The following is a 27,194-nucleotide window of genomic DNA, read 5'->3' on the forward strand; positions in this document are numbered from 1 at the left end:
TTTTAAGGCCTAAAAAGTTGTTTTCTTCCTCTTTAAAGCGCTTTGCAACCGCTAAAACAAGAAACCCCGACACTCGGGGACACCGCGGGGAGCCCCGGGCGGTCAGGCCTGGGCACACGCTGCCGTCCTCCACGTGCCACCGTCCCTCCCTCCCCGAACGAGTCCCCAGCGGCGGCATCAGGGCTCCCACGCCGGGTCACCGAGTCCATCGTCACCTCGTCCCCGCTGAGGATGGGGGTCACCGTGGCGCTCCCCCAGTTTGGTGGCACCGGGGCTCAGCGCTGGCTGCAGAGCCGGGGGGGTGTGGGGCCGTGGTGCGTCCCCCCCACGGTGACACAACCCTCCCACTTGGCCATCTCGATGGGGACGTCCTCGGGGTACTCGACGAGGGCCGGGGCGAAGGGTCCCACGAGCCAGGGCAGGGGCGCGTGCTGCCCCACGTACTCCAGCAGCTCGTCGATGCTGAGCTGCGCCCGCAGCACCTTCTCCCGGCTCTGCGCCAGCACCAGATCCGACAGGTCGTGGAAGGAATGGGCGTGGGAGAGGGAGGCCTGCACGCCCTCCACGCCGTGCCGGATGTGGCCCGCCGTCTCCTGCACGCTGCCGGGGAAGGCTCGGGCACCGGCGGCCAGGCGGGTGCAGGCGGCGTGGAGCTGGCGCAGGAGCCCGCGCAGCATGGCCAGCGTCCGCACCTCCACCTGCAAGGCGGGCAGCGGGCAGCGGCGGCGCTGGGGTGTGATGCTCCCCATGCCCGGCACGGCTCGGACCCCTGGACCTTGGTGTCCTCCATGGACACGGGCCTCTACCCCATACCTTGGTGTCCTCCATGAGCATGGTCCCCCAATCTGTGTCTTGGTGTCCTTCACCCCATACCTTGGTGTCCTCCACGGGCACAGCCTCCCACCCCATACTTTGGTATCTTCCATGACCTGTATCTTGGTGTCCTTCATGGACACGGGCCCCCTACCCCACACCTTGGTGTCCTTCACAGGCATGGTCACCCACCCCATACCTGGGTGTCCTCCATGGGCATGGTTCCTCAACCTGGACCTTGGTGTCCTCCATGGACATGGGCTCCTGTCCCACACCTTGGTGCCCTCCATGGGCATGGTCCCCTACCCCATACCTTGGTGTCCTTCATGGCATGGCCCCCCACCCCATACCTCGGGGCCCCCCACCCCATACCTCACGCTCTTCCATGGGCACAGCATCCTGCTGGCTCCACTCCAGCCACATGCGGTGGAGCCGCTGCCAGGCACCGTTCAGGGACCCGTCCATGCCCCGCCGCCCCTGCTCGATCTGAGGGAAGACACAGCGAGGTGGCAGCACACCGTGGGGGTGGGTGCCAGGCTGGCACAGGACTGGCACGGTCCCCACCACATCCTTACCAGCTCGAAGACGTGGTGGAGCTGGGCCAGGAGGCGCTGGGCGCTGAGCCATGCCCGCCGCAGCTCCCCCAGCGAGTGCCGCAGGGCCCGGTGCCGCAGCTTGGCTGAGAGCGAGCCCACGCGCACGAAGTAGCTCTGCCGCCGTCCCTGCCGATCCGGCGTGGCCACCTCCGCGCCCGCTGCCACCGCTGCGGGGACAGGGGGGTGACACCTGGACCACCCCGGTGCCAGCGCCGGGATGAGCCCCCCCTCCACCCCGAGCTCCGCGCCCCGTCACGGGGACACCCGGTTGCAGGATGCTTGGCCACCGGGTCACGTGGAGGGGTCACCAAAAAGCCAGGTGGCCTCTCCGGTCACCTCTGCGGTGACACGGGGCCAGCTCTGCCCGCCGCCACCCCATGCCGTGCTATAAATACCCGGCGCGGGCGGCACGGGCTATATTTGCCTCCCAGTTTCCAGGTGAGAGTTCACCCACCGCCGCGTCCCCCGGCTTTGGCTTCCCACTGGGCAGGGATTGTCCCCTGTGCGGTGGCACGGTGGCCCCGGGCACAGGGCTCGGTGGTGCCCTGGCATGGCAAAGCCACCCAGGCACCACGGTGAGGGGCTGAGCAGGGGCAGTGGGTGCAAGCGATGAAGTGGGCACTCACCCAGCTCTTCGTCCGTCCCGGGCAGGTATCGCTCCACCAGCTCCTCCGATGTCCCCAGCACTGCGTCCATCCCCGTGGCCACGAGCCGGCCCACGCGGGAGCCCACCACGGTGCTGACGCCGGTGCTCAGCACCGAGCGCGTCCTCTCCACGCCGCCCCGCACCGCGCCGCGGGCCAGGCCCACCGCCCCGCTCACCGTGGACGACACCAGCTCCCTGGTCCCTGCCACCACCTGGGAGGGGACAGCAGAGGGACGCCTTGTCCCAGCTCCTCGCCCAGCACTGGACCCCCCCACCCTGTGTCCCCCAGGGGTGATATTACGTTCTCCGGGGGCTGCTGCAGGATGGGCAGCTTCTCCTCCAGCTTCTCCAGCCCTTTGCAGGCGTATTCGTTGGCGGTGGAAACTGGAGAGGAGAAAACAAGTGGTTTGTTAATATCCTGCTGCCTTGTGAGAGCTCTGCTAGGGGTGGTTTTTGGGGTACCCCAAAACTTATGGGGTGCTGCCCCCTCCAGCTTCTCCTCCAGCTTCTCCTCCAGCTTCTCCTCCAGCTCCTCCAGCCCTTTCCATGAACATTCATTGGCAAAATAAACTCGAGATATGAAACCAGCTCACTCCTACCCCGCTGCCTTGCGAGAGCTCTGCCAGGGGCAGTTTTGTGGCACCCCAAAACTCACGGGGTGCTGCCCCCCTGCCCCAGCCCCACTCACTCTGCGGCTCCAGCTTGGTGAGGATGGGCTGGGCCCCACTGACCGCTGCCGCCGTCAGCGTCTTCACCCCCTTCTCGGCAGCGTCGCACACGGACCTGACGTAGGGGTGGCTGTCCTTGGTGGAGGTGTAGGCGGTGGACACCATGCCGTAGGCCGAGCTCACCAGGGCCAGGCTGGCCACCCGGCTCACCACGCTCTGCTGGGGGGTGACGGCGGTGAGCCGGGGGTCCCCAGCGATGCCCACACCCCCCCCCACAGCCCTCCTTGCACCCCTACCTTCAGCTCCGGCCGGTCCTCTGCCGGCGCCGTGCTTTCAGCTGACATGGCCGTGGCGGCTGCAGCGGGAACAGGAAGATTTTGGGGTGCTATGGGTGGCCAAGCCCCATGGCCACCCCTCACCGTGCCGAGGCGGTGGGGTTGAGCCCCCCAGCATGCCCCTCCGCAGCCCCCACCCCTCCGAGGGCTGAGACCCACCAACTCATGACACGAGTGGGAGGCAGCTGGCAGCCTCCGAGGGGGTGTCGTGGGGGGTCTGGAAGGGGTTTGGGGTCAGGGGTGACCTCCTGCCCTGTCGGGGTGCGGTGGGGTTGGGCCCCCCCTCCCTGCTGGGGTCCCCCCATCCCCGTTTGGGGCCTGGGAGGGTTTTGGGTGATTCAGCAGAAGCCGGGCGGGATTCGCCTTTCGCAAGCCCGTGGTGGGGACATGGGGACGTGCCACCCGTCACCTCGGCCGGGGCACCCCCAGGGCCCGCCGCAGGGAGCGGAGCAGCCGGCAGCCCCCCACCCCGACAGCGTCCCTGCCCCTTGGGGTGTCCCGCTGCCACCCTGCTGGGTCCTGGGTCCCCCGGGGGGCACAGGGCAGCGTCCCTGCCCCGCTGCCCCCCCCCAGCCTGGCCCTGTGCACCCCGGGGGCCAAGTCCTGGGGGAACCTGGGGGGGGGGCCCTGAAGGCAGGTCCCGGGGGGGAGCGCAGGTCCCCTTGGGGACCCTGGGGGGTGTGCCCTTGGGTCTCTGGGGGGCAGGTCCCGGGGGGGGGCAGGACCCGGGGGGGGCAGGTCCCCTTGGTGACCCTGGGGGTGTCCCCTTGGGTACCTGGGGGGCAGGTCCCGGGGGGGCAGGTCCCGGGGGGGCAGGTCCCCTTCGGGGTCCCTGGGGTGCTCCGGGGCACCCATCACGGTGGGGGGGACCGGCAGGGGACCCCCCTGGGACTGCCCCCCGTAGCCCCTGCTGTCCGGACACCCCCCAGGCCCTGCGGGGCCCGATCCGGGGACCCTCGGACCCCCCCCGGGACCCCCCCGTAGCCCCCTCGGGGATCCCCCCCGGGCACCCCCGGGGACCCCCCAAGGGACCCCCCAGACTCCGCCCCGCTTCCACCCTCCAACTACCGCGAAGTCCCGCTGACGGTACTTACTGGGGGGGGGGTGTGGGGGGGTCTGTCGCGACCCCCGGCCACGATCGCGATCCCCGGTCGCGATCCCTGGCCCCCGCCCAGCGCTGGTTCATAGTCGGCGGCGGGAGCCAATCAGAGAAGGGGAGGGACGCGCCGCCACCAATCAGAAGCGAGGGGCGGGGCGGAGGGGCGGGCTCTGGGAGAGGCGGTGCCGCCACGTGGGGCGCGGGGCCCGATCCTGCGGCGGGGGCTCCGCAACGGCCCGGGGACACCGGCGGGGACACCCCGACCCGCGTGGGCCCCGAGCCGCCGCCCCACTCCGCGTGTCCCCGCACCAGGTGTCCCCATACCAAGTGTCCCCATGCCAGGTGTCCTCACACCAAGAGACCCAATGTCAGGTGTCCCTGTGCCAAACGTCTCCATACCAACTGTCCCCTTGACAAGTGTCCCCATACCGAGTGTCCCCATACCAGGCGTCCCCGTGCCAAACACCTCCTTACCGAGTGTCCCTTGACATATGTCCCCATACCAGGCATCTTCATGCCAAGCGTCCCCACACCAGGTGCCCCCCTGCCAAATGTCTCCATACCAAGTGTCCCCTTGCCCTGTGTCCCCATACTAAGTGTCCCCGTGCCAGGTGTCCCTATGCCAGGTGTCCCCCTGCCAAACATCTCCATACCAAGTATCCCCTTGACGTGCGTCCCCTACCAGCTGTCCCCTTGCCAAGCGTCTCCACACCAAGTGTCCCCACCCCAGGTGTCCCCATACCAAGTGACCCAATGCCCAGGTGCCCCCATACCACGTATCTCCCTACCAAGTGTCCCCTTGCCCTGTGTCCCTATACCAAGCGACCCAACACCAGATGTCCCCATACCAAGCATCTCCATACCAAATGTCCCCAAGCCGGGTGTCCCCAAGCTGAGCAGAGCCTCGCAGGGTCCCAGGCCACCCCCAGCCCCTGTGGGTGCTCAGGCCAGGGGACAGCAGTGTCACCCAGTGGTGAGCAATGCCAGGGAGGGTGGTGGGCAATCCCGGGGGTGGCCCCATGGGCGAGCAGGCTGGCTTGGACGAGGATGGGCACGAGCAGGGGACACGGTGGGTATGGGACAGCTGGGGGACACGGTGCCTGTCACTGCCTTATCCCCAGGGACTTCACTGGATGACACACAGGAGAAAGTGTGCGGTGGCACCAAGTGACCGTATTTAATGTGCTCTGGTGGGGTGGGGACAGGGACATGTGCCAGGTGGGATGGGGACAAGGATGTGGGACAGCCTGAGCCAGGTGGGATGGGGCTGGGAGCCGCTGGGATGGGGACAGGGGCCATTGGGATGGGGACAGAGACCAGTGGGATGGGGACAGCTGCACCCCTGTCTCCCTGCCTCAGTTTCCCCAGGAGAGCTCGTCTCAGCTGGGGACAGCGTGGCAGGGAGGGAGGTGACACGCACAAGCACCTGGGGTGACACCAACCCCCTTGCCTAGGGGCCCGGCGGGCGCTGCCCGTCCCCCTCGGGCTCGCAGCCCGTGTCCCCAGCCCAGCTCACGGCGGCCACCTCCTGTCCCCGGTAGCGCGGGGGGCTGTCGCAGCGGGTGTCGCGGGTGGCGGCGAGGCGGGGGGCCGCGTGCCGCAGCAGGGCCAGCAGCGGGCACTCGCAGGACCAGGGGTTGCCCGAGATGTCGAGGTCCAGCGCGGGGCCAGGGCGCGGGGGCGGCAGCTCCAGCGCCCGCAGCCGGTTGTGCGCCAGGTCGAGGACGCGGAGGTGGCACAGGGGGACGAAGACGCCGTCGGGCAGCGCCCGCAGCTCGTTGTCCTGGAGGAAGAGGAGGCGCAGGGCGGGCGCGGGCGCAAAGGTGGCGGGTGCCAGTGTGCCCAGCCCGTTCCCCTCCAGGTCCAGCCTCTCCAGCGCCCGCAGCCCGGCCAGCGCCGCTGGCGCCAGCGATGCCACGCGGTTGTGGGACAGATCCAGGCTCTTGAGGGACCGCAACGGGTGGAAAACCTGCGGTGGCACCTCCGCCAAGGCGTTGGCAGCCACGTCGAGCCACTGCAGGTCCAGAAGGTGCCGGAACCAGGCGGGTCGCAGCGCCCGCAGCCGGTTGCCCCGCAGGACCAGGTGCTGGAGGTGGCGGGCGGTGGCGAAGATGCCGTCGGGGAGGTCGGTGAGGAGGTTGTCGGTGAGGTCGAGGACGCGGAGGGCGGGCACGGGGCGCAGGAGGGGCTCGGGGAGGGCGGCGAGGCGGTTGGAGGCGAGATGGAGCTCCCGGAGGCGCGGCAGCCCGGCCAGCGCGGCGGCGGGGAGCCCGGCCAGCGCCGTGAACTCCACCGAGACGGCCACGGTGGTCGGGGGCAGCCCCGCGGGGAAGGCGCTCAGGGTGGGCTCGGTGCAGACGAAGCGGGTGGCGTTGGGCCGGGGGGGGCACGGCGCGGCGGGGCACGGCGGTGGCACCAGCAGCGCCAGCAGCAGCAGCAGCAGGGGCAGGATGTGGCCCGGTGCCATCGCGGTGCGGGGCTGCAGGCGGGCGGGCGGCGTCACCCCAGGGTTGGGCAAGGCCTGATGCCACCGTCCCGCTGCCACTCGTCACCCCGGGGGGGGCCAGGCCATGGCTGCAGGCAGGGACGTGTCCTGACCCCCATGTCCGCCCCTCCCCGACGCCGCTCTGAGCCCCCCAGCCCTGCCCTCACCTTCCCAACCAGCCTACGAGGCTCCTTGGGGACAGTCCGGGCTCCTCGGTGGCCGTCCTGGCTCCTCGGTGGCCGGCCGGGCTCCTCAGTGACCGTCCCTCCAGGAAGGAGGCTGGTGCCTCACGTGCCGGTTGGGAAATCGCCGCCGTCGCTGCCAGCTCGCAGGGTGCTGGCATCCGGGGCAGGGTGAGGGCACTGGCGTCCCCACATCCCCTTTGTCCCCCCCCTCGGCTCTCAGGGGACACGACATTGACACCCCCCTTCCACCCTCACCCCCCCAGCACCCACCGGGTGCACCCTCATGGGGGAAACTGAGGCACGGTGTGTCGCGGGTGCTGGGGAGCGGTGGGACCCCCCCTGGTTGCACCCGCTGGGAGTGAGTGGGGGTGCTGGGGTGGGGGTGAGCACATGGGGGTGGGCAGAGGGGTGTGGGTGCAGGGGGTGGGGGAATGAACATGGGTGGGTGGGTGCCCGGGGGCAGTGGGAGCACAGGGGTGTGGGTGCAGGGCAGCTGCACCCCTTTTCCCCCCCCAAACCCTGTGTCACCCCATCACCTGCCATCAGGACCCTTGTGCCCAGCCCCACCCGGTGCCACCCCCCTCCCAAGGCTCCTGGGGGGGGTCCCGGGGGGGGGTAAGAAGGTGCCGAGGCGGCGGTGGGGGAGTCGCCTCCGGTAAAGGGGCTTTTATTGGGGCCGCGGGGTACAGACCGCGGGCGGCCGCATGCATGGCCGCGGGGTGGGGGGGCACCCGCTGCCCCCCACCCTATTTACAGCCTGCCACCCCTCTGGGGACCTGCCACCTGCCACCCCGGGGGCTGGGTGGCACCGAAAGGGCACCCTTTGCCAGCAGAGAGTGGGTTCGGTGGGGACCCCCCCGGCCCCCGTGGTGCCCCCACGCCCCGGCTGTGCTTTCCAGGAGGGGGGTGCCGGGGTGGGGGGGATGGATGAGCCCCCCCCCCCACCAAGCTGGCACTGGGCAGGGGTTGACCGCAGGCCGAGGGGGGGGTGAGTGTGCCCTGTCCCCCGCTAACACACACATTTGGGGCCCCCCCACCCCCCTAATATTCGCCGCATCCCATCACCGCAACCAACATGCCCCGGCAGCACCCCTGGGTGGGGGTCCCCAGGGTGCTGGTAGCACCCACACCCCCCCCCCCGGGTGCCGGGGTGCAGCCGCTGGGGCCGAGGGGCTGCGGGGTGGGGGGCACAGCCCTGCTCTGCATCCCCGCATCCATCCTGCTGCCCCCCAGGGATCTCCCTCCCAGGGTGCCGCAGTCCCTGGGTCCAGCCTGGGGAGGGGACGGACGGACCCCCCCGGGGCAGCTGGAGCACGGGGCACTGCCCCACGCCAACCATGGACACCCCACACCCTATCCGGGGGCACCCAGGGGGTCCCTGTCCCCCCCCACCCCAACCCATGCAGCATCCCACCCCACGTCCCCAGCTCCTCCCTCGTGTCCCCACGGAGCTGGGGGACCCCAGCGGTGTCCTGGGGTGGGTTGGGGACACACACACACACACACACACACACGGTGGGCCCCTATTGTCCCGAGGGAGTCCGCTCCACGCCGTAGCGCAGGAGGTGGTGCAGGTCCGTGAGCGCCCGCGGGTGCCCGGTGCCGGGGGCTCGGGGTGCCGTGGCGACGCGACGCCCGTAACCCCCCGCCGGCGCCTCGCCGCTGTTGAACGTGTGGTTCCTCTTGAGGTGGGCGCCGGGGCGGCCCGTGCCGTTGTTGGCGTTGAAGTTCAGCTGCTCGGGGTGCCAAGGTGGCCCCTCGGTAAAGTCTCCCACTTCCCCGCTGGGTGCCGAAACCACCCGCCGGCGCTCGGGGCTGGGGCGCGGCGTGCCGGCGAAGTCGCCGTAGGAGCTCCGGGGCGGGCGGCGGGTGCCGGCGGGGGGGTGTTGGCGGGTGCGGGGACCCTCCTGGGGGTCCCGACCCCAATGGCCATCACCCGAGGAGTCGCTGAGTTCAGCCTCCAGCTCCTGGTCCACCAGGATGGCGTGGCAGGAGAGGGGGATGCCGCGCGCCGGGCGCCCAGAGCCGGCGTGGAGCCGCCCGGCGGTACCGGATCCCCCGGGGTCCCGCAACGCGGCGTTGATGATGTTGTGACTCTGCTCCCAGGTGCAGTTTTGGAGGGCTCCGGGACACCGTTTCTGCTGTAACGGGGTCTGCTCCGGTGTGGGCAGGACCCCCGAGTCCAGGTCGTGTTGGGTGACCTTCGCCAAGTCCTTGGGCCAACCGTTGGGCATGAGCGGGGCCAGCAAGGCGCCGGGTTGGCCACCGCGGGCCCGCCGCTCGCCCAGCCGGCTCACGCTCACCACGGACTCGCTGTGCGCCAGGATGGTCTCCTTGTCCTTGCGCCGCGCCAGCTCCTTGCGGTCCCGGTGGCCGATGAACCAGCAGACGCTGAAGCCGGAGATGACGGCGCCGATGACGAAGGCGGCCACCGAGGAGATCACCAGGAGGTTCACTGACACCAGCCCGTCCGGCTCGTCCACGAAGCTCTCCGTCACCAGCCCTGGGGGATGGTGGGGACATCAGGGGACGGCCGCCGTGGGGACCTGGCAGTGCCACCGCCGCGGCCCCGAGCCCCCGTCCCTGCCCCGCACTCACCCTCGCACTCGCCCAGGTGGGACGTGCTGCCGCCGGCGATGTCCTGCTCGAAGGCCACCCTGGGGGGGACAAAGAGCCTGGCACGGGGCTCCCAGCTGATGAGTTTGCTGGGTCTCAGCAATAAGGGGGGTTGCAGGAGCTGATGCCCTCTGGGGAGCCCCCGCTGTCCCCCTCCCGTGTCCCCCAGTGTCCCCCCTCGGGGCTGTGGCAGCGTTACCTGGGGCTGGGCTCCAGGAAGACGCAGGAGCCCTCAGGCGTCCAGCCGCAGTAGGGGTCCCGGCTGCCCAGGCAGGTCCTGGCAGGGAGCAGAGACACCAGGATCAACCCCAACATGGCGGGGACGACACCCCGGCCCCCCCCAGGCACCCCGGCCCCGCACCACACCGTGCCTCAGTTTCCCCTGGCCGTGCTCCCAGCCACGCTGAGCCCTCCCCAGGCGGATCCCGGCGCAGGGTGTGAGGGGAGCCCCGTCCGTGCTCCTCGCGTGCCCCCTCCCCACCCAGCCCTGCCCACCCCGGGGGGCGGCTGAGCCCGGCGCACTCACTTCATACAGCCCGAGTGCTGCTGGCAGCGAGCCACAGGCACCCTGGCCACGCAGGGCGGGAAGGCCAGCAGCAGGGCCCCCGCCGCCTTGTCCAGCTCCAGCCCCAGGAGCCGCCGCTCGTCCTCCGTGTCCCGGCCACACCTGGGGACGGGGCAGAGCTCAGCGGGGCTCCGGCGCTGGGCCCCCCCTGCCCTCCACGGAGCCAGCCCCAGCACAGGCTGGCTCAGAGGAGGGCATTTCACCCGTCCTCCCCATCTCATGCATCCACCAGCCACCCCTTGCACCCCTCTCACCTGTCCCCTCCAACCATCCATCCATCTCACCCACCCGTCGCCAACCACCTCGTTCATCCTCCCCTGTCACCTTGCAACCATCAATCAATCCCTCCCTAAACATCTCATCCATCCACCCGCCCGTCAATCCAACCACTCCCCATCCATCCAGATCTCCAACCAATCAATCAACCACACACCCACCCATCCATCCATCCACCTACCCACCCAACCTTCCAACCACTTGCCCACCCATCCGTCCATCCATCCATCCAACCACTCACCCATCCACCCACCCACCCACCCATCCATCCATCCACCCATCCAACCAGTCACCCATCCACCCAACCACTCACCCAACCATCCATCCAACCACTTACCCGTCCATCCATCCATCCACCCACCCACCCATCCATCTATCCAACCACTCACTCAATCATCCAACCACCCAAACATCCATCCAGCCACTTACCCATCCAACCACTCATCCATCCATCCATCCATCAATCCACCCAACCATCCAACCATCCATCCAACCACTTATTCACCCGTCTACACACCCACCCATTGATCCATCCATCCATCCACCCACCCCTCCATCTGACCACTCCCACCCACCCCTCCCCTCCCTCCCAGCACCCCAGCATCCACCTCCCAGGGTGGTAGGTCTCAAACTCCTCCAGGAAGACGCTCTGGCTGCCGGGAGGAGCGGGCACGGGGCTGGTGCTGGCGTTGGGCTGGATGAGGAACTTGAGGACGGTGCCCGTGTTGGAGCCCAGGAAGACCACGGTGTGGTTGCCCCACGGCCCTGCTGCATTGTCCACCACGATCTTGCGGAGCTGGTACCTGCACGGTGCGAACGGAGCCGGGTGTTGGGGAGTGTGGGAGCTCACGTGTCTCTGGGGGGGAAACTGAGGCAGGGTGGGAGGCCAGGACCCCTCTGGGGAGGGACAGGCTGCAGCTGGCCCAGCGCTGGGAGTCCCCAGGGAGCATGAGGGACCGTGCAGATCTCAAAGGGAAACTAGTCCAGATCCCACCCAGGACCCAGCTGGATCCCACCGGGATCCCAGATGGTCCCCAGCCCCATAACCCCATCCCCAGCCTCATGTCCCTGTCTCCAGCCCCACATGCTTAGCCGTAACCTTGTGTCCCTGTCCCCAGCCCTGTGTCCCCATCCCTAACCTCATGTCCCTGTCCCCAGCCCCACATGCTCATCCCCAGCCCCACGTCCCCACCTCCAGCCTCGTGTCCCCATCCCCATCCCCACACTCCCGTCCCCAGCCCCGCGTCCCCATCCCCAGCCCCACAGGCGCCCCGGCTGCCCCGCCGGCGGGAGGCTACGGCCCGACAGCACCGCTTCATTAATTCCCCATCAAGCAGCAATTAAGGCAGATTTAATTAGGACGAGACAATCTCGACTGCAAAGTTTATGAGATTTATCAGGTCTCCTGGTGCTCTCCCGACGCTGGCACGCACAGGCAAGGGCAGCACGAGGGGCTCCGGCCAGCACCCAGCAGCCCCCAGTAGCCCCCAGCAGCACCCAGTAGCCCCCAGCAGCCCCCAGCAGCACCCAGCAGCCCCCAGTAGCCCCCAGCAGCCCCTCCACCCCTCTCCGGGCTGCCTCCTGCCCCGGGCGCTCACCGGCTCATGGTGCGCAGGATCCAGGGCGCGTTGCCCAGGGACGGCACCGCCTCGTCCATCAGCGGGTGCGTCTTGACGAAGTTGAGGATCTCGTCCGGGAAGGTGCTGGAGGAGTTGTAGCGCATCCCCGGGGACGCGCAGCACCCCGGCCTGCGCCCGCGGCACGGCTCAGCGGCCCCACGGCCACGCTGGTACCGGCCCTGGCTGTCCCCAGCCCTGTCCCCATCCCCATCTCCAACCATCACCATCCCCATCCCCATCTCCATCTCCATCCATCACCATCCCCATCTCCATCCCCACCACCCGCCCTGTGGGTACCAGCCCTCATCATTTCTGTCCCCATCCCTGTCCCTGTCCCTATCCATCCCCATCTCCATCTCCATCCATCCCCATCTCCATCCCCATCCACCCCCATCTCCATCTCCATCCATCCCCATCTCCACCTCCAACCCCACCACCCTCCCTGTGGGTACCAGCCCTCATCATTCCTGTCGCCATCCCTGTCCCTGTCCCCATCCATCCCCATCTCCATCCCCATCCCCATCTCCATCTCCATCATCCATCCTGTGTGTACCAGCCCTCATCATTTCTGTCCCTATCCCTGTCCCTGTCCCCGCTGTCCATCCCATCTCCAGCTCCATCCATCTCCATCTCCATCCATCCCCATCCCCATCCCCATCCCCATCCATCCCCATCCCCATCTCTATCCATCCCCATCCATCCCCATCCCCATCTCTATCCATCCCCATCTCCATCTCCATCCATCCCCATCCCCATCCCCATCCATCCCCATCCCCATCTCCATCCATTCCCATCTCCATCTCCATCCATCCCCATCTCCATCCATCCCCATCTCCATCTCCATCCATCCCCATCCCCATCTCCATCCCCACCACCCTCCCTGGAGGTACCAGCCCTCGTCATTCCTGTCCCCATCCCTGTCCTTGTCCCTGTCCTTGTCTCCATCCCTGTCCCTACCTCCACCCCCATGCCCCTCCCTGCCGGTCCCAGCCTGGTTGTCCCCATCCCTGTCCCCGTGGCCCGTCACTCACCGGGGCTTTGGCACCATGTCCTCGGGTACGGGCGTCCAGATGGATTCGGGTGATTTCTGCTCCCGGAAACGTCCCTCGAAGACGGCAGCCACTTGGGTCATGTCGAAGGCGCACACGGCCGAGCCGGGGATGCTGGGGGGACGTGGGCATGGGGTGAACACCTCAACCCATCCCCCATGCCCCCCATGGGCACTGGGGCACACGGAGGGGTCCCAGCCCAGCCTTGGGGGTCTTGGCAGGGCACAAGAGGGTCCGACCTGTTGGCAGGTGTGGAGAAGACGGCCAGCACCACGGGGCGCCCGTCCAGCTCCAGGATGTCCGTCACGGCTTGGATGACGTTGAAGTAGAAATGCGAGTCACCCGGCACGGAGCAGTTGAGCCGGGCCTTGAGGAAGGAGGTCCACTGCTTCTCCAGCACCCGCTGCGAGCCCCCCATGTCGTTCTTGCACACCCTGGCCACCCGGGACACCACCACCTACGAGATGGACACCCATCACCACCTGCTACCCAACCCTGCTGACTGTCCCCTTGTCCCTGTCCCCACCCTGGTGTCTCAGGCCACCGCGGGATGCCTCCCACCTTCTCCAGGTAGTTGAACTCCATGGCGATCTCCCGGAAGAAGAAGTAGACGTGGCTCCTCCACTCCACGGCGTGCACAAAGTAGGGCTCTGCGGGGACAGCGGCAGGGTCAGGGACATCCCAGGGTAGTGTCAAAGGGGATGGGGACAGGTGCCACATGGCACACGGTGGCCACCACGCCATGGGAGGCACCTTTGAACCATTTGGAGTCGTGTTTGACGGTGCGGAGGGTCGGGCTGTCCCCCAGGCTGCGGTAGATGACGGCGTCGATGGCCAGGAAATCCGTGACCGTGGCGGTGAAGAGCATCCCCCCTGCGCGGCAGAGGGGCGTCAGGCGGGCACGGGGACGGGGGGACAGCGGGCACAGCACCCAGGGCGGTGCCACTGACCTGTGAAGAGGGCCACGTTGGCGTGCTTGGGGTCGTAGGGACACCGCGCCATGCCGCTGACGTTGTCCCCGACGGGCTCCAGCGTGTCCATCTACAACAGGCGAGACGGGGCCGTGAGCGATGCCACGGGGGCAGCGGGGTGACATCCCCGGTGTCCCCGTCCCGGCTGGGGTGGGGGTGACTCACGCTGTAGTTGGCGCAGACGGGGTTGAAGGCGTTGGTGCCACAGACGAAGAGCAGGCTCTCGTTCCGCACCAGCAGCACCTTGACGAAGTTCCGGCACTCTGCCTGCGCCGGCGAGAGGGGACCGTCACCCTGTGCCACCCACCCAGCCCTGGCTGCCCCCACCCAGGCCCCCAGCACCGCGAGGGTGTGGGTTGGGGGGGGTTTCCACCCCCAAAATGGCATTTATGGGACGTGGAAATGATGCACCGCTCCCAGAATAATTAATTACAAACCTAATTATCCAAGTGGCCAATAAATCATGGAGGGTGACACCAGCGGGGGGGACATGGGGTGGCTTTGTGTGACACGGGGTGCAGAGGGTGCCTCACCCAGGGGGGGTTTCACAGGGTGCAGACCCCCCACCCCGTACCTCGTGTTTCCCCTTCATCCGGCAGATGCTGATGTCGTGCTGGTTCGAGCGCCACGTCAGCTTCTGGGGGGGGACAAAAGTCATCATGGGGCTGGGGACAAGCCACCAGCACCCCCCAGGACACCCCCAGTCCCCCCTCCCCGGGCACTTACCCGGTGGTACCGCATCTCACCGGCACCGCTGGGCTCCAGGCTCACGCGGTAGACGTTGTCCCTGGGGAGGGGGACACGGGTGTCACCACCCCGTGGGGCTCCCGGCTGCGGTGTTGGGGGGCACCTCGGGGATGTGTCCCCCAAAAGGGATGTTGGGGGGTGCGGGATCTGCTGCCACCCCCCTGCCAGGGAAGGTTTGGGGTGCTGGGGTGGGTGATGAGCATCACCAGGGCAGGAGCACCCCCAAGGTGTCCAACCTGCTGGGGTGCCCCAGGGCGTCCCCAGGGCAGATTTTGGGGTCCCTCCCCAGCAAAGAGGGCTGGGGTGGGTGTAGGGTGCCCACCCCCATGGCACAGAGGGTTTGGGGTGCCGAGGGTCGGACCTGTCCCCGATGAAGAGGGTCCGGTTGACCTTGAGGATGCGCTGGATGTTGAGGCGCTGGGTCACCCCACCCTCGGGGCTGGCCGGGCGGCTCGGCCCGTGGCCCACGAAGACGGCGTAGTGCTTCACGTCTGGGGGGGACACAGGGGGGGTCACACGCTGCCGGGGCACCCCCACCCACCCCCCTTGCCCCAGCCAGCCAGGGCGACCACCCTCACCCAGCCCTGCCCATGGGTGCCCCCTCCTGCCTACACCCCAAAACTTCTTTCCTATGGGTGGCCCCTCCTGCCTTCACCTCAAAGCACCCCAAAACCCCACCCATGGGTGCCACCCTCCTGCCTTCACCCCCAAACTCCTTCCCATAGGTGCCCCCCTTCTGCCTTCACCCTAAAATCCCCTTCCATGGGTGCCCCCTTCCAGCTTTCACCCCAAAACCCCTTTCCTATGGGTGCCCCCTTCCAGGTTTCACTCTAAAACCCCCACCCATGGGTGCCCCCTTCCTGCCTTCACCCCAAAACCCCCACCCATGGGTGCCCCCTCCTGCCTTCACCCCAAAACCCCCACCCATGGGTGCCCCCCTCTTGCCTTCACCCCAAAACCCCTGCCCATGGGTGCCACCCTCCTGCCTTCACCCCAAACCCCCACCCATGGGTGCCCCCCTCCTGCCTTCACCCCAAAGCACCCCAAACCCCGTCCCCTCTCCATACCAAGCCATGTCCCCCATTGTGTGTCGATGCAGCACCCCGACCCCCCCCGCCCCCCTGGGTGGGCACTCACAGTCCTCGGGGGCCACGGCGATGGGGCCGGGCTCCTCGGGGAAGGTGCCCCGGGCCGTCCTCTGCGCCGCCAGCAGGAGCAGCAGGACGAGGGGGACGCGGCGGGGTGGCCCCATGGTGTCCCCCGGCACGGGTGGGCACCCACCGCACCTGCGGGCACGGGGAGAGCTGGGAGGGGGGGGCAGCACCCACCCGGAGCCCTGGGTACCCTCCCCACTGGGTGCTGCTGAACCCCCCAACCCCACAGCACCCGCACCCCAAACCCATCACTGGTGCTGGGGTCCAGGATGCCACCGCCGCTGTCCCCACCCTGCCACCCGTCCCCGTGGGGGCATGGAGCTGGGTAATTAGCAGCCAGGGCGAGATTTAATTGATTATCAATTCCGTGAGAGCGGGTTTGATCGAACTGTCACCCTCTGCCACCGCGTCCCCTGCGGGGAGGCAGGGGGGTGACATTGCATGACGCTGGGGGTCACGGTGCCTGGATGCCAGCGGTGCCAGCGGGGACACTCAACCTTGTCCCCTCTGCGGTGTCACCCGCCCTGCGTGAGACCCGGCACTGTCCCCATCCTGGTCCCCTCTGCGGTGTCACAGCCTTCGGGGACATCTGACCCTGACACCGCTCTGTCACAGCCCCCGGGTAGGATGTGACCCCAGTAGGACCTGACCCTGGTGTCACAGCCCCTGGGGACAACTGACCCCATCCCCACGGTGTCACAGCCCCAGGGACACCCAACTCTGTCCCCACGTTGTCATGGACCCCAGCGACATCCAACAACATCCCCACCATGTCACAGCTCCTGGGGACAACTGACCCCACAGTGTCACAGCCCCCAGGACCATCCAACGATGTCCCCAGGGTGGGGACATTCTCCTTTAGGGGCTGCTGGGGGCACCTTGCTCAGCCTCGTTACCCAAACAAGCCACCCCCCTTGGGCAATGATGTCCCCGTGCCACAACCCCCCCGCCCTGACACCGGCAGCACCCAAAAGTCACCAAATTTAAGTGTCCCCGTGGTGTCCCCCCGGTGCCAGAGGGAGAGGGGACCCCAAAGGGCAGCGCAAGGGCTCAGCATCTATCAGCCACCTGAGCACCCCCCCACGCCGGGTGGGAGCTGGGGAGCAGGGAGGTCGTGTCACAGCCTCGGGCGCCTGTAACCCCAAGCTGGGGGTCCGGTGTCACCGTTCCCCCCAGCCCGCGCGGTGACAGCGAGCGGGGACGGGGTAACCGGAGCCTCCGGCGACATAAATGCCTGCGATTGTGCGGGCGAAGAAAAGGCAGCGGGAAGGAGGGGGACATGGCAGGGAGAGTGGGGGGACATGGTGGGGACAGGGGGGACAAACAGGGACCCATTCACGGCAGTGGTGGAGGAGAGGGGACAGTCATCGTGTGTGTCCCCAGTAGGGCTGGGGGGAAACTGAGGCAGCGGGTGGGGACAGGGGGGCTGTGCTGGGTGGTCTGGGGGGTGTGGGGGGGGTCTCCAGCCCGAGTGTCCCCGACACCGAGCGGCTGAACGGCCTCGGGCGCTTCCCTTGTCCTTGTCCCTGCTGGAGCCCACTGCTCCGTGCCTCAGTTTCCCCATCCGGAAGCACCCTCAGCCCCCGCCTCTGCACACAAAGCTTGGGGGGGGGGGTGCCGCTCACCCTGTGCTTCCCCCCCCCCAGCAGCATCCCCCCGACCCCCAGCACAGGGCTGATGGGCAGGAAGGGGGGGCAGTCCCCCAGTTTTGCCCCCCCCCTCGCCCCATGCCATAATTCCCAGGGGCTGATAGAGGGGGACGAAGCGCGGTGGCGTCCCTGTCACCCCAAAGAGGGGGCTGCCAGCCCCCCCCCCATCTCCTGTCCCCATTCCCCCGTGGGAGCCCATCCCCGTGGCATCTGGGCACGGCTCCTTCCCCACCTCCCCCAACACCCCTCTCTGCCCACCTGAGCTCCGCCGGCCGCCTCCGCCGCTGGCCCTATGGCACGGCCACTGCTGTCCCCAGAGCTCGCAGAGGGGGTCCCACAGCTGGGGGTGGGTGTCCCCCCCCCCTCACAGGACACCCCGATGGCACCGGGGGCTCCGGCGGCCCGAAAGCCACTCAGCTGTCGTGCCCCTCCCCCTCCAGAGACCCCCAGGGGAGGGGGCCCGCGCCCCCCACCCGCGCCAGGTGGGAAGGTGGGGTGATGTCACCGTAACCGGAGCCACCAAACCCCCCCCCTGGCAGCTGTCACCGCAGCCGGGGACCCGGGGGGGGACACCCGGGGGGCGGGGGGGACCCATGGGACACCCCGAGCTGCACCGCGGGAAACCATGGTGTGTGTCCCCCCCCATCGTCACCGGCCATTGCCACCCCCGGAGCCCGTGGGACCCCCGAGTCCGTCCACGCTGGGTCAAAGGCACTGGGAAATGGGGGGGGATACTGGGAAAGGGGATGAGGGGACACTGGAAAATGGGGGGGACACTGGGGAAGGGGTGGGGGGACACTGGGAAGTGGGGGGACACTGGGAAAGGGGGGGTGACACCAATCCTAAAATCCCTTAAAATCCAACTTTTTGGGGGATAAAAGCAGCAGCAGCGCCCAGCACGAGCCGCCCCCAGCCCCTAATTAATGAGGGTTCATTAGGAGGCACCTGAGGAGGGGCACGGTCCCCAACCCCCCCATACCGGGCCGAGGGGGGGGGGGGCACAGTGTCCCCTCCATCCCTTTCCCAGGATTTTATTTGCTCTTCACACAGCCCCCGGCGCCAATAAGCGACCAGCAATTAAATATGCTAATGAGGCCCTTAGAAGCAGCATAACGGAAAATGCCCCCCCCTCCAAACCCCCCCAACACCCCCCAGCCCCCCCCAACACGCAGCACCCGGGTCCCCAGAGCCCCCCTCGCTCGGCAGGGTCACCCCCCAGTTGCCACAGGGAGGGGTTGGGGGTCACCAGCAGTAGTCCCCCCCCCCTTTAAGTTGCCATGGGGGACCCCCCCCCCTTAACTTGCCCTGGGGGGCCCTCCCCCACCCCAGCTGCCGGGCTGGGGGGCTCAGCACCCCCCCGGGTTTCCGTTGCGGGAGCCAGGAAGCAGCTGTCCCCACGGCGGGGACCGAGCAAATGTCACTCCGGCCACCTGGCACCGCGGGCTGGCCCGGTCCCCCCCCCTCGCCACGTCGTGTCCCCCCCCCCCAGACAAGCAGCACCCCCCAAGCAGCACCCCCAGAGCTGGGGGGGGGTGCCAAGAGGATGGGGGGGACCCCAGCGTCAGTGGGGTCCCCGTGCGGGTGACAGGGCTGGGAGGCCACCGGCGTGGTGGCACGGGGGGGGACACACACACGACACCCACCTTGGCGCTTCCGCGGCCCCGGCGGCGGCTCAAATGTCCCCCCCGGGCTCCCCGCTCCGGTTACCGGCTCCCCTTACAGCTGCCGTTTATAGCCCCGGTCCCTGTCCCCGGCGCTGTCCCCTCCCCATCGCCCACCACCCCCCCCCGGGTGGGCACCCAGGACATCCCCCGACACCCCCCGACACGGGCTCTGGGGACCCCGGCGGTCACCGGGGGTGGCTTTGTCCCCGCGGGTGCCCGGGGTGACACTGGGTGCTGCCAGCACCTTCGACACCCGCCGGGTGACACCCGTGGGTGCCCCCAGCGTGTCCCTTCCGCCACGCCAGGGCGGTGCTGGTGGCCGGCCAGAGCTGTGTGGTAATTTGCATATTAAATACATACTCATCTGCATATTAAGGATGGTTTGCTAGCGAGGGGGTGTCATGCTTCACGCCAGAATAAACCCCGCGGAGGGGACAGCGGAGGTGGCAGGTGTCCCCCCCAGTTCACACCCCTTGTCCCCTGTCCCCCCAGGGCACACGGATCCTCCTGTCCTGTGGGTCCCCCCAAGGCACTTGTCCCTACAGGGACACATCCCCCCATGTCCCTCCTGTCCCCCCCAAGACTGTCACCCTCCTTGTCCCCAAGGGCACTCGTTCCCTGTCCCCAAAAGCTGGCATCCCCCCTTGTCCCTCCCGTGCTCCCCAAGACAGCCATCCTCCTTGTCTCCCTTGTCCCCAAAGTCACCCATACCCCCTTGTCCCCTAAGGCACTCACCCCCCTCGTCCTCCCCGCTCTCCTGTGCCCCCCCAGGGGCTCTGCACCCTCGCCAGGTCCCCGTGCGCTGCCAGCCCTCGCCGTGGCACCCCGCTCTGGCACCCGCATGCCCGTGGGTGGCTGCAGACAGGTCCCGCCGGTAGCAGCAGGTCCGGCCGCTCTGAGGCACCGCCTCCAGCCTCGTGCCTCAGTTTCCCCTCGGCGTGGGAAGGGGGAACCCCCTGCTGCCACCCCCACCCGGCCACCGCTCCCGGGAGCCCCCACCCAAGGCCCTGCCGGCCCCATGGCCCGCACCCTCCCCGTGCACCCCAGGGTGCCCCAGCCCCAGGGAGCCCATGGCCCCAAGGTGCCCTGTCCTCAGGGGGTCCCATCTCCATGGAGCCCCCATCCTCAGCGTGCCTCGTCCCCAGGGTGCCCCCATCCCCCGGGAGCCCCTGTCCCCAAGGTGCCCTGTCCCCAGGGACCCCCAGCCCCAGGTTTTTAATGAACTTGAACTTGCCAGCGCTTCGAGTTCACCTGTCCCCGAGGTCATGGTGGCCCCGGAGCTGCCACCCGGGGTGGCACCTGCTCTGTGAAGTCCCCTCGCCCTCCTCCCAGCCACCCATCTCCTGGGGACACCACGGGATGGGGACACCCGTGGGGACAGGAGCCACGCCTGGTGTGCCAGCAGGGCGGGGTGCCGGCGCGTGGGCTGTGACACGCGAGGCCACCCTTCGCCCCATGGCCTCCTCCTCCTCCTCCTCCTCGTGCGAGGCTGCAGGCTTGTGGTGTGACCCAGCTCCGTCCCACTCAAAGGCTTCGGTGGTGGCACCCGCCCCACACGCTGCCACATCCCGCGATGGCCGGGGACAGATGGGAGCCACAGCGGGTGACACCCAACCCCAGCACCCCGGCACGGGGCACCCCGAGGTGCCAGCGGGCTGTGGGATGCACCGGAGCCGGGCCAGCGTGGGTGTTGGCACTGCCGGGGTGCGGGGTGGGATGCGGGATACGGGGTGCGGGGTGGGTTGTGGGATGCAGAGTGGGATGAAGGATGGGATACGGGTTATGGGATACAGGATGGGATGCGGGATGGGGTGCGGGATGGGATGCGGGATGGGGTGCGGGATGGGGTGCGGGCTGGGATGTGGGATGGGATGTGGGATGGGGTGCGGGATGGGGTGTGGGATGGGATGTGGGATGGGGTGTGGGATGCCAGCGGTGGCACGGAACAAAGGGCATTGTTCACGGGTGCGTGCCCAGCGCCGCCACCTCCGCGCCCGCCAGAAGGTCGGGTGTCCCCTCGCTGCCCTCGGAGCAGCTCCCCGTGCTCCCGCCAGCGCCCGCAGAGCCCACCCAGCCACGGGCACCCGCCACGGCCCCGGCCCCCTCCCCCCACCGGCACCGCAAAGCTCACAGCAGGGCGGGTGACAAAGGTCCCTGTCCCCTGGGTGGCCCTGCCAGATGTGCTGGGTGTCAACTGTGTGCGGGGGGGTGTGCACCAGCTGTCACGTGTGTGTGTGTCAGTGTGTGTGCACCAGCTGCCACGTGTGTGCAGATGTCGGTGTGCGCTGGTGTTGGTGTGTGCAGCAGCTGTCACACATCTGGCACGAGTGTGTGCAGGTGTGTGTGCACCAAGTGTCACGTGTGTGCACTGAGCGTCGTCTGTGTGCAGGTATGTGTGCACCACATGTCACACGTGTGTGCTGGTGCACGTGCACCAGCTGTCATGTGTGTGCAGGTGCCAGGCTGTGCACGAGCTGACACATGTGTGCAGGCGTGTGGGCACCACGTGTCGTGCATGTAGATGTTGGTGCCCGCACACAGGGTATCACATGTGTGCAGGTGCCCGTGCCCCGGCTGTCACGCATGTGAGGGGCGTGCAGGGATGGGTGTGCGTGGGGGGGTGCGCGCGGGGGCCGTGCACGCGTGGGGGTGCGCACGCGCCTGTCACGTGCGCGTCTATTTGCAGCTCCCCGCTCTGTACCCGCTGCCCTGGGCAGGATCCGGCCCCGCAGCTGCCACCACCCTGTCCTTGTCCCCAGCAAAGCCGCGTGCTGTCCCCCGCTCCGTGCCTCAGTTTCCCCACCCGGTGCCCAAGCGCCCCGCGGGCACTCGCAGCCCCGTATCGCCCCGACGAGGACGCGCCCGCAGCCACCGCTCCCCCAGGGCCACCACGTGTGTCCCCCCCCCCCAGATCCATCCGGCACCAAACCCCTCACCGAGCTCCGCCGCGGCGCTGCCGGGTGTGATGAGATTATCCCGGCAGGCAGGATCACACCGGGGAGAGCCGGGGATTAGCCACGGCACATTGCTGCCACAACCACGGCTGGGGCCAAACTGGGCTGAACTGGGAGGAACTGGAACCAAGGTGTGACCGCCAAGCCCTGGGACTGGGGTCCCCTGGCACCTCCTCTAGGGACCGGTGGCTTCACCAGCCGCTGTTTAATTAACCAGCTGCCGGGAACCGGCACAAAGAGACAAGAGGGATCGTTTTTTTCCCCTCTTATTTTTTTTTTAATTTGACAAAATTGTAATTAAATAGGGAGTAAAATCCCGTCAGCGCCCGGCGGCCCCGCGGGATCTCCTCCGCGCCAGCCCATCGCTCTTCCTCTCCCTCCTGCCTTCGCGACGGGAACCGAAACCTCCCTCACCCCTTTGGGGGGGCACAACCGAAGCCCGACGGTCCCTGGGGACGAGACGGGGGGTCACCGGGTCCCCTCTGCGGTGGGGTTTGGGTCCCACACTGGGGCATCTGCCTCCATCACCATCCTGGGGCTGGAGAGAGCCCGGAGCTCCCGGGATGCAGCACCCACGATGCCAGTGCCCATGGGGTGATGCCGGTGCCCATGGGGTGATGCTGGTGCCCATGGGGTGATGCCGGTGCCCATGGGGTGATGCCGGTGCCCATGGGTGCCAGTGGGTCAAGCAGGCGCAGCGGCACAACCCAGACAGAACCGGGCTCGCTCTGGGGTTTCTTTACCACTATTTATGTCACCGAACGCACACCGGATGCCACCGCGCCGGCACCACCACGGAACCATCCCACCCACAGCGGTGGCACCCCGAGAGATGCCGGTGTGGGGAGAGCCGTGGGTCTGCGCCCGGTAAGGAAACCTCACCGACGGCCACGCCGGGAAATAGGGCCAGGAGCTGCCGCGAGCGGCCGGCGCAGCTCAGCCCACTGCAAAATTAAATCGCATCCAAACTGGCAGCTTTAATTAAAAATATTCCAGCTCGTCTAAGGATACGACCCGCGGCCGGCGCTGCAGCAGGGACCCGCACCCAGCGCCCGCACGGGCCCCACGCCGGGCTGAGCCCCCCAGCACCCGCACGGCAGAGCTGGGGGGGAGGGAAGGGCCCTCCCGGGAGGCACTGGTTTAACTGGAAGGGCTCCCAGGAGGCACTGGTTTAACTGGAAGGGCTCCCAGGAGGCACTAGTTGAACTGGGAGCCCTCCCAGGAGGCACTGTTTTAACTGGGAGGGCTCCCAGGAGGCACTGGTTGAACTGGGAGCCCTCCCAGGAGGCACTGGTTGAACTGGGAGGGCTCCCGGGAGGCACTGGTTGAACTGGGAGGGCTACCGGGAGGCACTGGTTGAACTGGGAGAGCTCCCGGGAGGCACTGGTTGAACTGGGAGCCAAACCATCACGTGGCACGTGCAGAGCAAGTGGCAAGGGACGCCGGCTGCGAGGGCCGAGGGGGATGGTGACACCCGCGTCACCACCCTGCCCAGTGACTTCGGGCGACTGGCAGGGCTCGGAGGGCGGCGAAGGCACCGAAAACCTCCCGGTTTAGGGGGAGCCCCGGGGTCCCCACAGCCCCCCGCAGCCGGGGCAGCCAGGCCACGGGGAGCGTCGCACCCACACGTGTGCCCACGCGTGTTCACGGCCACCCCCAGCCCGGTTTGCCGGTGGCTTCGCCGCTGCCAGGGGTTGAATTTGGTGATTTCTCTTTGTTTATGGTAACGGCGGCGAAAACATCTCGGGAAGAGGCTGCCAGGGAGGGGGGAAGGAGCCGTGTCCCCCGCGGTCGAAACACCGGTGGCACCGTCACCGGCTGAGCTGCCCCCCAGCACCCTCAGAGCCTGAATCCCACCCCCCCAGGGATCACATCCACCCCCCCCCGCCCCGCACCAAACCCGCCGGCGCAGCCACGTGCCCCGGTGACAGCGGTGACCCAATTCCCGTGTCACCCCGAGGATGCTGCAAAAGGGACGTCGCCGCCCGCGCTCGCCTCAGCACCCGCCTGGATCCGGCCCCCAGCACCCAGCGGGGACACGCACCTGCAAACCCCCCCCCGCCATGGCCTCAGGGGGGGCACCAGGGCCCCATCCTGCACCGGCAGGGCAGGGAGCTGCCCTCTGGTGTCACCAGTTCAGGCCCTGGCTAAAATAGCTGGGGGGGGACACAGAGGGGCCCCCCAAGCCAATGCATCCCCCCCACGGTCAGTCTCGGTGGGATGGGGGGCTCAGCATCCCCCCCCCAGTGCATCCCAGGAGCAGGATCCGGCCCCACTGGGGCCAACCTGGTCCTGAAGAGATCGGGGTGTGGGGACCTGGTGTGGGGACAGTGGTGCCACATGTGCCACTATCATCCCCACCTCTCCCCAGTGCTGGGGACACGCAGAGGTGGGGGTCCCCAAGGGGGGGGTTGCTCATGGCAGGTCCCCCCCACCTCACTCCCCAGGGTGGGTGGAGGGGTTGGGTGCAGCACCCAGCACTGGGGGGGTGGGGGTTCCCCTCTGCACCCCCTCACGGCCTCATTTGGTGGAGGGGAAACTGAGGCACGGCAGGAGGCAGCGCTCACCCAAGGTCACCCCGAGCCGATGGCACAGCCCTGAGGGGGGGGGGTTTAGGCCCCCTCAAAGCCCCCGTGCAGGGACAGGGCTCCCCACCCCATGGGGGGGTCCGGAGGGGCTGGCTGGGGCTTGGAGGGACCCCAGCCCCCCGACTGCTCTGGGTTATGTGGCAGCGATGGAGGTCAGGCCTGGGAGGGTCCGGGGGGGGGACACGGGGGTCAGGGGGTGCCCGGGGCACCCCGTGGTGAGGCAGACATGGCAGGATTGAGGCCAGGCTCAGCACCCCCCACCCCACGTTATTTTAGGGTTACCCCCCCCCTCCCCAAATCTGCAGACAGTGAGATGGTGCCGAGCCCCAAAAGGGGGGACGGGGCCCCCCCAGCCCTACAGATGCTTCCTGCATGGGGCTCCCTGGCCCTGCCCTGAGGCTGGGGGGGTGCCAGCCCCCTCCCCCCCATACACAGGGTGTCCCCCCCCATCCCTTGTCCCCACCATGGGAAAAGTTACGGCTCCTGTGAGACAGAGCCGGGCACCCCCCCAATTTGTGGGGGTTCTGCCCCCCCCCAGCCCTGCCGGGTTATTTCAGGGGGGGCCTATTGCCAACCCCCCCCCCCAGGCTGAGCCCTCACCGCTCCCCCCCCGCCCTTTCAGAGGCTGCGTTGGCCAGCGCCCCTCCGTTCAGCCCCTCCGGCCCCCCCAGCCCAGCCGGGGCTGCACGGGGCAGGGGGGCACACACCAGCCCCCCCCCAAAAACAACAAGCCCTGGCTGCTCCCTAAAGAAGCGGCAGAACAGAGCCCCATGAAGCAAGGCGCCCCCCCCCTCCTCCAAATCTCCATCCTCCCAGCTTGGGGGGGGCCCCCCCGGCCCCTCAGCAGCTCGTGCCCATCACCGTGTCCCAGGGCTGGGGAGGGGGGGGCGGTCAGGGTTGGGATGGGGGCGTGGGAGGAGATGGGGGGGGACACACTGGATGCTGGGTGGAGGGGATGGGGGGGGCAGGTGCGGGATTGAGGTGCTGGGGGGGGGTCAGTGTGCGGGGGGGGGAGATGAGGGTGCTGGGCAGGGAGAGGGGTGCGGGATCGGGGTGCTGGGGGGAGGGGGGGGTGCGGGATCGGGGTATCGGGATGCTGCGGGAGGAGCAGGGTGCTGGGGGGGGGGAGATAAAGGTGCTGGGGGGGGAGATAAGGGTGCTGGGGGGGGGAGATAAGGGTGCTGGGGGGACACAGTGGTGCAGGATTAGGGTGCGGGGAGGGTGTCGGGGTGCCGGGGTGGGCTGGGGGTGCGGGAGGGTGCTCAGGGTGCCGAAGGGGGCCGGGGGGGGGGGGCAGGATCGGGGTGCCGGGGTGGGGATGGGGATGCAGAATGGAGGTGCTGAGAGGGGGGGGCGGTGCGGGAGGCGGGGGGGGGCTGCAGGGTGCAGGGAGGGGGGACAGACGGGTGCGGGCTGGGGGTGCGGGGGGGCCCCTCCAGCCCGTGACCCTTCAAGGTTCCGCCCGGAGCCGCTAACAAAGCGCCGCTTCCCAATGCAGCAGCCGGCGGCGGCGGGAGGGGGAGGGCTGGGGGGGGGGGGCACCCCCCGTTCCCCCCCAACGCCACCCCCCCGGGAGGGGGCAACCGATGGGGAGGGGGGGGATAAACCGGGGGGGGACCGGACCGCATCGCCGGGGGGGCGGGAGGGGGCACCGGCCGCGCTCTTACCTCCACCGTGCCGGGGGGGTCCCGGGGGGGGCCGGGGGGGTTTGGTCCGGGGCACCGCGCACCTGCGCTCGCCGGTAGCTCGGCCCGGCCCCGCTCCGCTCCGCTCCGCCGCGGCGGGAGGCACCGGGGCACCGGAGCCCGGGCGGGGCGGGGCCGCGGGCGGCGCGGGGGGGGGGGGGGGGCGGCGGTGGAGCAGGGAGGGGGGGGGCCCGGGGCCGGAGCTGGGCCCACCCGGTGGCTGCGGCAGGCACCGGGGCCGCTCCGGTAACGGCGGCGCTGGAGGAGCCGCTGCCGCCGCCGCCGCCGCTCCCGGAGCGGCTGCGCCCCCCGCCCTGCCCCCGCCCCGGGGAGGCGGCCCGGCCCGGCCTCGGGCCCCCCCGCCCCCGGCGCCGAGGGGAGGGGAGAGGCGGGGGGAGCCGGTCCCGCCTGCCGCGGCCCCCCCGGCGAAAGGGCATCCCCCCCCCCGCCTGCCCCGCGACCGGGAGGGGCTGCGACCGACCCCCCCCCACCCCGTGCCTCAGTTTCCCCCCGCTTCCCGGCACGGAGAGGCGATGGGACCCCATCCCCTTGCCCTGCTTCACCCTCGCACCCCCCCCCCGAGGAGGTACTTCCCCCTCCTTTGCTGCTGAGCACGTCCCTGCCCCCCCTGCCTCAGTTTCCCCCCTGCGAAAGGAGCTTCCCCCCCTCCTCTCCCCCCAGCACCGCCAGCCGGTGCGATACCCCCACCCCGTGCCTCAGTTTCCCCTCGCCCCGAGGGCTCAGAGCTGCTCTATGCCGAAACGCCCCCACCCAAGGGTGCTGAGGGTGCCAGGGTGGGTGCCCCGGGGGGGGCCGATGCGTGGGGGGGG

At 68.9% G+C, this 27,194-nt stretch overlaps 3 protein-coding genes across 9 annotated transcripts; all 3 read right to left on the reverse strand.

The window, feature by feature from the left end:
• LOC137674774 (perilipin-3-like) lies at window positions 1-23,200 on the reverse strand. 3 transcript variants are annotated; one of them, XM_068420492.1, is made up of 8 exons: window positions 23,196-23,200; window positions 3,020-3,078; window positions 2,744-2,939; window positions 2,357-2,439; window positions 2,036-2,267; window positions 1,389-1,576; window positions 1,186-1,299; window positions 1-698 (listed from the first exon to the last, which is right to left on the reverse strand). In XM_068420492.1, the coding sequence occupies exons 2-8, from the start codon at window positions 3,065-3,067 to the stop codon at window positions 276-278; spliced, it is 1,284 nt and encodes a 427-aa protein (XP_068276593.1). In that variant the 5' UTR covers window positions 3,068-3,078; window positions 23,196-23,200; the 3' UTR covers window positions 1-275. The 3 variants fall into 3 exon arrangements, with proteins under 3 accessions (XP_068276593.1, XP_068276591.1, XP_068276592.1); XM_068420490.1 differs by having other exon boundaries at window positions 2,744-2,942; XM_068420491.1 differs by lacking the exon at window positions 23,196-23,200.
• On the reverse strand, window positions 5,338-6,746 carry LRG1 (leucine rich alpha-2-glycoprotein 1). Its single transcript, XM_068420493.1, has one exon. It carries the CDS (start codon window positions 6,622-6,624, stop codon window positions 5,608-5,610), a length of 1,017 nt encoding a protein of 338 aa, XP_068276594.1. The 5' UTR covers window positions 6,625-6,746; the 3' UTR covers window positions 5,338-5,607.
• On the reverse strand, window positions 7,466-26,431 carry SEMA6B (semaphorin 6B). Of its 5 annotated transcripts, XM_068420477.1 has the most exons (18): window positions 19,873-19,953; window positions 15,808-15,956; window positions 15,032-15,161; window positions 14,650-14,710; window positions 14,498-14,560; window positions 14,089-14,190; window positions 13,903-13,993; window positions 13,706-13,825; window positions 13,514-13,602; window positions 13,192-13,409; window positions 12,935-13,066; window positions 11,883-12,032; window positions 10,893-11,087; window positions 9,970-10,110; window positions 9,643-9,720; window positions 9,426-9,484; window positions 9,131-9,330; window positions 7,466-9,040 (listed from the first exon to the last, which is right to left on the reverse strand). In XM_068420477.1, the coding sequence occupies exons 2-18, from the start codon at window positions 15,920-15,922 to the stop codon at window positions 8,351-8,353; spliced, it is 2,634 nt and encodes an 877-aa protein (XP_068276578.1). In that variant the 5' UTR covers window positions 15,923-15,956; window positions 19,873-19,953; the 3' UTR covers window positions 7,466-8,350. The 5 variants fall into 5 exon arrangements, with proteins under 5 accessions (XP_068276578.1, XP_068276575.1, XP_068276574.1 ...); XM_068420474.1 differs by lacking the exon at window positions 19,873-19,953 and adding an exon at window positions 26,347-26,431 and having other exon boundaries at window positions 7,466-9,330; XM_068420473.1 differs by having other exon boundaries at window positions 7,466-9,330.
• Between the last annotated feature and the right edge of the window lie 763 nt (window positions 26,432-27,194).

This window comes from Nyctibius grandis, chromosome 31 (assembly GCF_013368605.1).
Source record: "Nyctibius grandis isolate bNycGra1 chromosome 31, bNycGra1.pri, whole genome shotgun sequence".
Taxonomy (NCBI): Eukaryota; Metazoa; Chordata; class Aves; order Nyctibiiformes; family Nyctibiidae; genus Nyctibius; species Nyctibius grandis.